General features: G+C 42.6%; 1 protein-coding gene across 1 annotated transcript; it reads right to left on the reverse strand.

The window, feature by feature from the left end:
* Positions 1-2,895: 2,895 nt before the first annotated feature.
* On the reverse strand, positions 2,896-7,926 carry klhl31 (kelch-like family member 31). Its single transcript, XM_057848626.1, has 3 exons — positions 7,880-7,926; positions 4,796-5,998; positions 2,896-4,712 (listed from the first exon to the last, which is right to left on the reverse strand). Exons 2-3 carry the CDS (start codon positions 5,968-5,970, stop codon positions 3,977-3,979), a joined length of 1,911 nt encoding a protein of 636 aa, XP_057704609.1. The 5' UTR covers positions 5,971-5,998; positions 7,880-7,926; the 3' UTR covers positions 2,896-3,976.
* Between the last annotated feature and the right edge of the window lie 3,442 nt (positions 7,927-11,368).

Consider the following 11,368-nt stretch of genomic DNA (forward strand, 5'->3'; position numbering starts at 1 on the left):
TGAGATTGCAGCAAATCTGAGAATATCCAGATGTGCAGTCTACAAAGTTAAAAAGAAGCTGAAAGATACTGAAACAGCCTCACGAAAACCTGGGTCTGGAAGTGTCGATCTGTGCCGACCAAAAAGTTGATTGACAAGGTGATATGTGGCCACCCCAGAGTCCAGATCTCAATCCCCGGGATTATAGCATATGGGCAATTGTGGAGGACAGTGCCTGTAAGAAGCCACAAACTTCTGTGGCAGCCCTGGAGAGGTCCATTGTTAGATCTTGGGAAAAGATGACAGCATCCTACATAAAGAAGACCTGTCAAGCGTTCCGCAGGCGCCTGGAGGCTGTTATGACACTTAAGGGAGGACACATTGAAAAATAGAGTGTACTGTACATGTTCTTTACAATAATGTATAATTTGTGATTAAATTCTAATTCTTAGCCGAATAAACATGGCATTTAAGTTGTATTATGGCAGTGTAAACTTTTTTTTGGGTCACCCTGTATAAGCTGCAGGGTTCAAAAGAAGGGAAAAAAGTAACGGCTTATTGTCCAAAAATTACGGTAATCACGAAGGCACATTATATATTTGTAGCCAACATAGTCATTTTGATAGTAGGCTAATGTAGCTAATATATGTAGATGCATACAGCATGTGTTGCCTTCATTAAGGCTTAAATAGGGCTTTTAATTTTTTTGCGGCTCCAGACATATTTGGTTTTTCTTTTTGTGGTCCAATATGGCTCCTTTGACATTTTGGGTTGCCGACCAGTCTACTGTAAAACATGGATAGATGTTACTCCTGGACAAAAATACTTTAGAGTAATATTTTGTTACAGTTTAGTTCAAAATTGTATACTTAACTAGAAAATACAGTAACTCCTGATGTTGAAATTATTACAATTATTATTATTAAATGGATTTGGTAGAAAATCTAAAAGAATGAAAGAGAAACAAGAAATAAAAAGATGGAAGTATATGAGGAGAAATAATGCTATTATTCTGAACATTTTATGAATAATGCAAGGGTGTAGGTTTGCATAGGGACGGTAGGGACATAACACTAGCAACTTTTCAGAATGCTCAAATTGTCCCCAGCAACTTTTAAGCAACCTTATTTGCATTATATAATAAGTTACCGTACGTAGGTCATTTAGATTGTCTTCCCATTGGTTGTAAGGATAGAATTGACCCTACCATTGTTAAGTGAATTATTTTCATTATGTTCAGACTTACGTTTACCCGTCTTCACTTTCTGAATGTGCCAGTCCATCCCCCCCCCCCTCATACGCACGTTTGATTGGCTGATGACTTGCATTCATTTAAAATGTATTTATTTTTTAAATCATTTATTTAAAAAAAAAATTTTTTTTACTGCAACCTATACAGCAATTTTTTTTCAAATAATCATACATTAATCATAGTCGAGGTAAAGAGTTTTCCTTTTTTATTGCGTTTAGCTGTGCTTGTGGACAAAAGCAGTCGTGTTTTACCTGAAGGGAGGCTCTATTTTATTTATTTTTGTTATACCCTGAGTAACTTTTATTTGCAGTTATATTTATTTATTTAGACAGACAATGTTGGGTTGTTTTAAGATTATTATTATTACATATGGCGGAAAACACAGACTAGGCTGAAAAAGCATTTCCTGTCCTTGCACCCCTCTTTAAAAGAAATTGCTGTATTTAAGCCAAAACAACTGTTTTTTTTGATAGAACACTATGTCTATATGCTGCCATAGCAGATTCATGGCGCATTAAGCCCCCAAACTATTTTTAATTTGTCCGTTTTACCCTGGAAACCCCCGTTTACAGATGTCGCGCAACCGCTTTTGTTTCAACCCAGCCATAAAACGAAGGTAATTCATTAAATTTATAATTCAAAATGTCTATGATTTTTAACTTAGAATCATTAGGATACAAAAAAGGATACATAACAATCTTTAAAAGTCGGGATGTTCACCAATCGACAGTCAGAGAAGTTGTCTACAAATGGAGAGAGTTTGGCACTGTTGCTTCTCTCCCAAGGAGTGGCAGTCCACCAAAGATGATGGCAAGAGTTCAGCGCAGAATACTTAGAGAGGTAAAAATAAACCCTAGAGTGTCGGGAAAAATGGAACAGCTCACCAACATCAACACCTCATCCTCACCGTGAATCATGGTGGAGGGAGCATCATGATTTGGGGCTTTTTTGCTCCCTCAGGGCCCGGACAACTTGCAATCATTAATGGAAGAATGAATTCAAAAGTTTATCAGGATGTTTTGCAGGAAAACCTAAGGCCGTCTGTCAGACAGTTGAAGCTAAAAAGAGGATGGATGCTGCAAGACAATGATCCAAAACACAGAAGTAAATCAACTTCAGAATGGTTTAGAAGAATGAAATACATGTTCTGGAGTGGCCGAGTCAAAGTCAAGACTTGAACCCCATTGAGATGCTGTGGCATGACTTAAAGACAGCGATTCATGCCAGACATCCCATGAATCTGACTGAACTACAGCAGTTTTGTAGAAAGGAATGGGCCAAGATTAGTCCTGATCGATGTGCCAGACTGACCTACAGCTACAGGAAACGTCTGGTTGAAGTTATTGCTGCCATAGGGGGGCCACAAAATATTAAATGTGATGGTTCACTTACTTATTTTCCCCCCTTCTGTCATTGTTTGCATACTATCCTCATTAAAATATGAAAAGCTATAAAGGTTTGGGTGGTTTTAGTTGAAGAAGACATTGTTTTTTTCATCTGTGTGATTTTGACAAAGGGCAGATTACATATGATGGTGAATTTATGCAGAAATGGGAGAAATTCCAAAAAGTTCAGATCATTTTTCATACCACTGTACTTGTTCAGTGTGATTGTCATGATACTGGGTTTAAAAAAAGGCAAACAAATGTCTTTATATAGTCACTTTAATTTAGCTTTAAAGACATTTTTTACACAACACAATGAGGGCATATTAAATGCTAACATCTGAATTGGCCCCATAGAAAAATGCTTCTCTCATTGTTGTGACGGATATCCTGGAGCCATGCCATTTGTCTGTATCATAAACATAATAAACCCTTAATGATGCAGAATATAACACCTAGCTGCCAAACCTTAACTTTAAATGGTTCAATTTGTACCTATGCAGGGGCACTGGAAGTTACTGACAGCAGGGAGTGCTGAGGATCTTTTTCAGTTTTTCCCATCCCAAAACAGCCATTTCGGTCCAAATTTGTCTCGCTAGCTCGTTTTCTCCATACAAGGTGTGCACATTGCATTACACAAGCATGCTGGATAGTTTATGTACTACTACTAGGCTACTACGAAGACAGCATTCTTTTTCACGTACATTGTGTGTTGCAGTTTTTGCATTGGAAATAAAAGTGTCCGTGTATTATAATGCAAATCCCCGCAGCTGGACGGCGCAATACACACTAACACATTTGAAAACTAAAAGGTCACAGGTCAATTGTACATCTAAATCTTCAGTTAACTTTTCCTCACTGGGCAGTATTCTAGAACTATCATCATCTTCATTTTTGAACTGGAATTGAATTGTTGAAAATTTCACTGTTTTTGTAAAGAAAAAAATTGTTTCTGCGCCATGTTAATGCCTCCTCTGCCAGCAGTAAACTTTTCACTTCCAATAGTGCCTTATTCAACACGTTAGCAAGTGATCTGTCAGGTGGTGACAATGTAATTAAGAAAAACTTTTTCAACATATATTATTAATACCCAAAGTTAAATACGCTATTTTTTCAATGTTTAAAAAAAAAAAATTTTTTTACAAAATTAATCCACTGGAACTTTTTTTCTCCCCAACACCAGGGGGTTCTGCAGCATCCTCAGCACCCCACTTCCCGCGCCACTGCCTATGTGCAAAGAACCTGTAAATATCTTTCTTGTGATCACCACAGGGATTTTAACAGATATCTAATCAAAAGCTTACATAGACACTCGAGGCCTGGAAGCATGTAAACTACATCATCATTAGGATTTCACTGCTTATATACTGACTGGCGCTGATGAAACTGAGCTTGCTCTAGACTCTCGTGTTGTTTTTCGAGTGGGGATGGTGACCACACAGCACGAAATGCCAACTGTTGCTTCCGGTAACTCGTCCTCCTCAGTCCATTCATTGAGGTCAGCATTGTACACCTGAATGCATTTCTTGTATTTTTTCTCACCCTCATTCCAACCACCAAGGAGATACATCTTGCTGTTCAAAACGGCAACGCCGGCCGTGCTCACGCCTGTGTGTAGAGGAGCGCAGTAGCTCCACTGCCCGGTGTGAGGGATGTAAGACTCAACAGCCAGGACATCCACCCTCTCCCCACGACCTCCCAGCTGACTGCCACCGATGACGTAGGCACGATCTCCCACTGTAGCGGCGCAGTGCCAACCACGAGGCGAGCTCAGGCTGTTCTTATCCTGCCAGGAGTCAGTGGATGGATCATACCAGCAAACAGCCCTGGAGTAGGCGTTGTTGATGTAGCCTCCTGAAACGAGGATCTTTCCATCGATGACTGAGCTTGCATGGCAGCAGCGTGGTACCTCCATAGGTGCTTTCATCTGCCACTGGTTGGAAGATGGGACATAGCACTCCATCGATGCCTGAACACCATCAGCATTACGCCCGCCAACAGCAAACAAAAGCCCACTGAAAGTGCTAAGACTGAAGTGTGTGCGCCGTTGGATCATGTTGCTCAGATGAATCCAGGTGTTGAAGCGGGGGTCATACCTTAAGATTGTGAAGGTGGTTAATACTTATAAGATCAACGGAAATTATCATGACAAATGGTGATACAGAAGATCGGCTGGTACCTGCAGAAGTTACTGACAGCATGCTTGGCCTGGTTCCTTGCATCGTTCTGATCCTCACCTCCCGCTACATACAGGAAGCCATCCATCACTGCCACGCACTGATTGAAACTCTTTGCTGGCATTTCTGTCAACCGATTCCACACGTTGTCGATGTCCCTGTATAGGACGTCCTTGCTGAGAGATTTCTCTGTCAAGGCAGGGCGTCCTCCAACTGTGAGTATCACCCTGAGGCCACCGCGTACCTTTGTTCTACGCGACTGAAGGATATTCTGTTGGTACGGCAGCAGGTGGTAGTTCATGGCATCCACTAGGAGACGGTGGCACTCGTGGTCTTGCATCATTCTTGGCACGCTCTGGATGTGATTCACCAGGTCTTGGGCAGAGATAGTGCCGAAGCGGATGTGAGTTAAAAGATCTGCAGCATACTTAAACCGCTTCTCATCAAAGTCCAACCATTTCATGGCAATCTGGAAGGCTGTGACTTCAGAGGGAAGCTGTAGCGAATCATCCGAGAGGAAGTCGCTGATCTGCTCATAGGTGAGCTTCCGGAACTGCTCCATCTCGGAGAACTCAATAAAGTTGTCCCGCATGTACTTCTGCGCCGCCTCCTTGGTTTCTTTTAAATCGTAGGCATCTGCAATGTTGGCCACGTACATGCAGTTCTCAACACTGAGTTCCTGCATGAGGAATTCACTGCACATCTTCACTAGGGTGCCGATCTGCAGGAGCATAGCCGCCGCAATGGTGCTGCCGATGCTATAGAGTGACAGGGTGAGCTTTCCAGAGTATGCGTATGTAATGCTTGTGGCAAGGCCCACAGGTGAGAGGTCATTCAACTCAATCTTTTGCAGCATTGAATCCTTTTTCAGGATGTTGCGTATGTATTCGCTGCATGAAGCCATAACAACTTTGTGAACGTCAAAGGACTTTGACTTGGTAGCAACTGTTAAATCACAGAGGAAACTATCATGCCTCATGGTACTCAGACCTTCCAGGAGGTTGGGGGCATATGCAGAATCGGTAACCTCAGTTGAAATGCAGCTGAAGCCATTGGCGCCCTCCAAAAGTGTGTTTAGCCCGTTGATCTTGTTGACAGGACTGTCCTCAACCATAATTGTCATCTCATTGATGTCTCCTTTATTCTTCTTGGCTGTCTTGTTCTTTTTGGGGGCCATGATTGAGGCAGCAGAGCACAACCCAGACCTTTTAAAAATATAAAAACAACCTTTCATATTTTGACAAAAATGGTTTTATGCTATACAGTGATCCCTTGTTTTTCGTGGTTAATGGGGAAACTCCCCCCCGTAACCCCCACCGCCGGAAAATCCGTGAAGTAGAGCTGGGGTGTGTTCAATGTATTTATTCACATTTAAAAGCATTAGAAAGCGATACATACATATACGACATGTTATAATTTTTTTTTTAAAAAACCTTATACAGGTAGTCCCCAGGTTACGAACGAGTTCCGTTCCTACGCTGGCGACGTAATCTGAATTTCCGTGTAAATTGGAATTAACCCTTCAAGTACCCCAAAATACCCCCTAAATCTCAAAATAACTAATCAAAACCAACCCTTAACCCTCCATGTACCCCGTAATACCCCCTTAATCTCAAAATAACTAACCAAAAACATGTATTATACATCATTGTAGTGTTCTTGACCAAACGTTGGAGCTAAGTCCTCGCTAGATAGCGAGCTAAGCGCCGAAATGACGATGTCAGTCATCAGTGTGGTTTGCTGACTTTATTCAGCTGCTCATGAAATGAATGACTGTAACTAAAATGAAAATGAAATTAATTCACGTTCATCTTCAATAACAGCAATTCAAATTTGCGTTTATAACCTGCTGCTAATACAGCAATAAGAATCAACAGAAACGATTAGCATTTATCAGTTAGCGTCCACACATCATCAAAAACAATCACATCAACTCGCCCCAACTATTCGACCACAACTGAAAATGCACAATAAACAGCACAAAAGGCGTTTCTACAGGTATTGCCTATGTGGCTGCTTCACAAGCAACAAATGTGCGCGCAGGCTTGCAGCTCTTTCCCCTGTCTCACTCGGCTGGTGACTTCTTCGTGGGAGAAAATGGCTCTCCCTCGTGTGTTGTGTGTGCGTGTGCAAATACGTTCTTCGTCTGTTTATTCGCTCTTACTCGTGTGTACCTGCTCTACGCTTCCTGTGCTGAGATAAAAGCAGCATCACAAAACAAAAGTAAACATTATTAAAAGACTCCGGTGTCGTAAAATCGAAATCACATAAGTCGGGTACGTCGGACCACAGGGACTACCTGTAAGTCTATTTTGATAAATGGTTTTTAAGCACTGTAAATGTAATAATTATGATATAAATGAGATATATATACAAGAAAACAATGATTTGTACACACATTTATCTTAAGTTTCAAATACAATGCTGTATTTTCAATTTTTTTTTTTTTTTTTTTTTTTTTAATTGAAAGAAATCTGCGATGGACTGAGTGCGCAAAGTTTGAAGCGTGATATAGCGAGGGATCGCTGTAATTATGTTAATGAATTCAGACCCATATGCCCGACAAAAATGTACAAATTTCAACAATTTTCCTTGAACAAGTATCTTTAGACATGACCAGAATGCACTGACACCTTGAAAGCATGTGTTGTGTCAGGCGGTGCAGGAGCTAGCGAGGACGCTAACACAGCACTTGTTGCATCTGTCACATTTTATCAGCAGTTTCTCCAAGAATAGCACACAGCGAAACGTCTCACCCCTGATGTTCCTTTTATAGACTTTGAGGCACCAGAAGGCCTCGTGCGCACTCACACTATTTGATCTGAATTTAGGAATAAAGCTATGTATTATTACTACTAGTTCAACTTGGTGACTTTTTAGCCAACAAAATTTACTCTGTAAAACTCACTTCTTCCCACAATTCATGCTGTCAATGTGTCTGAATATCTATGATAGATATGAGACTTGAGTTGAACTTCAAGCATGTCATCCGAACACCAAAACAAAAAATTAGAGGAACAAATAACATCATTAAAGTTTTAATATACATCAAACATTGAGGTACTTTGCAAATAAATCCCAAATACCTGAAGAATGGAGTTGAGGCCGGGGAAAAGGAACGTGTGCCTCCACTTACTGGAGCAGGAGAGAGAGACCAGCAGTCATTCACACTGAAAAAGAAAACTTCTTAACTCCTCCTCTAGGAGAGTGCGTGCCAATCACACATTGTGAAATACATGTAGCAGAGGGTAGACAGTGACACTACCCACCCACCTACAAATCCTGACCTACTGTTAGGCCTTACTCACAGATAACAGCTTCCAAAAATTGATGTCAACATTCTGGCTCTGGTCTCAAGAAAATCCTCAATGTGTTGTCACGTTTATAACTTCCTTCTTTTTTGCGTGTGTTTTCAAATGACACATACGGAATTAAACGAATTAAACCCCCACTAACTCGAAGATTAAGCCTAATGTCCAAAATTCTGAACTTCCCCTTTAAAATAAAGACCTAGCCGTTAAAATGTACTGTAAAAACGGAAAAGACAATGTAATTTTGTTTATAAACATTCTAAAGCAATAAAACAAACAACAAAAATGAATGAAATTAACAATAATCCTACAAAGAATTTCATAACAGGTCAAAATTATTTTTCGAACAGGTCATGTGACTAGCAACTTAGAGACGGTCCTTTGTTTTGCATCGCCAAAACCCCACTTGAGGAGGCAAGATGGATATTTAGAATTTCTTTAAATCAAAGCTTCAAAAGCTTCAACAGCAAATGAGTTTGGACCGAGTTTCGAACACGAACAGTGTCAATATGAATGTACTAGTATTTGGCGGAAAACACAGACAATACTGTAAAAGCAGTTTCTGATCTTGCACCCTTCTTTAAAATAAACTGATATAGTTAAGCCAAAAGAACTGTTGTGTTTGATAGAACAATATGTCTACATGCTGCCATAGCAGATTCATGGCGCATTAAGCCCCTGAACTATTTTTAATTTTTCTGTTTTACCCTGGAAACCCTTGTTTACAGACGTCGCGCAGCCGCTTTTGTTTCAACCCAGCCATAAAAAATGGTAAGTAATTATATTTATTATTAAAAATTTCATTTTTAGCTTAGAATCATTAATTGATGTCTAATATTTCGCGTAAAAAATGACTTAAAAAAATTATTCAGTCACATATTTTAAAAGTTTTAAACAAATTACATCACAATGAAAAAATTGGTGTCTGTAAAAAAGTCACGGATAGCTAGCTCATAACTATCGCTTAACTGTATTTTTTTCGTTACTGTCGCATTTTCCCCAATATTTTAGACTATAAAAAATTGATCCAAACAAAGAAAAATTGAAAAACAAAACATTAAAACGGGTACATATATGAAAATGAACATTTCGATTACGCTTTGATGTCTGCGATTTCTGCATCGCAGCCCTTGTTATATTACCATGTTTCACCCATAGAATCCCCCCAAAACCAAAATCCGGCTGTGGCCATTCACATCTGTGTCTTGACACTCGATGATACATGCTATATGAAGTTTTTGGATTGAAACGAGGTAAGTGTGCAAAAATATCTCGTTCAAATTATGGCATCTTTAATTTTGCTCTCGCGTGCTCACTTCCAGTTAGGGTTTTGCTGTTTAAAAAATAGACATATTTTAAAAAATGCCCTCCTGTTCAAAAATTTTCTCCCCCCAGAAAATTGACATTTGAAGCTTTCCAATGATGTACCACACGTGCGTATCGGACAGTTTTGAAATTTGGACAAATTGATGGTCTCAGAGTGGAACTTCAAGTCACCTAAGTGTTTTCCGCCATATACAGGTAGTCCCTGGATTAAGATGTACCCGATTTACGTGATTTAGACTCGTGATTGTGACTATGTGATTTCGACTTTACGACACCGATGTCTCGTCTGCAATTTTGTCTCCAGTTGTTTTTTTTTTAAGTCACGCAAACAGTCCCGAGTTCCAGTTGCAGTTCTTCATGTCAGGATCCCCTCCTCCACCAGCAGTGTCGCCACCGCCATCCTGCAGTTCCTGTTCACCTGTTTGACGCGGAGAATGGAAGTCTAAGTGTCTGGATGGTCCGAACAGTTTTAATGTTTCACATTGTGAGTATGACATACTCCCATTGTGATCATTCCTCATACCTCGTTTATTATAACAAAGCAGCGAACAGAAAGGGATTATGGGGGAACAGAAGAAAAAGGAAAGAAAACACGAGAAAGAAAAGAAACACAAACAACAACAAGAAATACATTGAATGCCTTCACTTACTATGAATATGTGGGTGCTATCGTCAACTAGATGTTTTTCCGGTTGACACCATGTGGGGGGCCTGTTGACCAGGGAAAGAAAGGGAGGGGGTGGGGGAGTCTATAAACTATGTGATTGGGAGGGGTGGAGTGTACACAAATCAGCTCTGTGATCTAGAAACCAGTAATTGTGTGAATCCCTTGTGAGTATAAGCCCATTGGCAACCGACCCTACGCCGCCCCATCGCCAATCCTGGAACCGGGACCCCCCCCACCTGAGCGCGCCCAATCACGTCCAGCCGCGCGTGAGCCACACCAAACACACGACAGCCACGCAGACGAGCAGAGACACAGCGAGGGCGCCAACCCAGGGCCACGGCCCCCACCCAGCCAGCCTGGGGAGGGAGGGCGACAGGGGGGGGGCAAGCGCAGCCCATCCCTCCTCCGGCAGCCCAGCAAAGTAGCCATCGTCACCCAATCATCATGTTGGTGGCCCCCCCGGGATCCAGGGTGGTCCCCCGGGCAACCCGCGCCCCTATCAACCGGCCTTTAGGGATGGGAAGAGGGGACGTACCACCAACCCCACCCCCGTCCGCCAACCTGGCCCACGAGCCACAGTTGCAGCCCCCAAACCGGCACAGGACGCCACGGGACCCCCATACGGCCCACCAAGCCCAGGGCCGGGCAGGGTCCCCCGCCGGAGCAGGCGACACCCAGCCCATACTCCGGCGTCCAGTCAGCAACCCGTGACGGAACGCAGGGCGGATAACCAGGCAGAGAGGATAGGTGAAGGCGGAAGCAGGAGAACGCAGAGGGGTCACCGCGAGATCGGAGCCCTGACCTCCCCCCACTCCCGCGTCCGGCAGCCCAGGCAGAGAGGAGGCCACGCCCCGGGAGCCATGCCATAGAGAGAAAGAGTGGGACCCACTTAACACCCTATTACTGTGGCTGCCAGGTCCCCTGCTGGCAGCCATTACCCAGCACCGTGATGGGATTGTGTGGGGAGGGTAGTACAATGTATGCATTAAAATAGGAGAGCTCGGCTTGGAGCAGTGGGACCAACCTTGGTGTATGAGACATTAAAATCAGGGGGGACCCGGGCTGGGACTGTATGGCCCCGTCCCAACTCTCCCCGGAGGAATGAATGAGTATGTTGGTGCCAGGGTAAGAGATATTTACAGTGAGAGGCAGGCTCCCGCAGGCGTGGCCCTGTCTGCCAGAGCCACTGGCCGCAGGGCGGGAGAAGCACCAGGGCCCTGATACACCCCCGCCCCAGATAGTTGCCAGTGACCAGCCTGCCCCTCCCCCGC

The sequence above is a fragment of the Corythoichthys intestinalis genome, chromosome 10, assembly GCF_030265065.1.
Source record: "Corythoichthys intestinalis isolate RoL2023-P3 chromosome 10, ASM3026506v1, whole genome shotgun sequence".
NCBI classification, from domain to species: domain Eukaryota; kingdom Metazoa; phylum Chordata; class Actinopteri; order Syngnathiformes; family Syngnathidae; genus Corythoichthys; species Corythoichthys intestinalis.

Excerpts from the sequence above, each read along its gene's own strand:
- klhl31 (XM_057848626.1), bottom strand. The coding sequence starts at position 5,970 with ATGGCCCCCAAAAAGAACAAGACAGCCAAGAAGAATAAAGGAGACATC. Across the intron at positions 4,713-4,795 it reads GCTGTCAGTAACTTCTGCAG|GTATGACCCCCGCTTCAACA; the intron begins GTACCAGCCGAT and ends CACAATCTTAAG.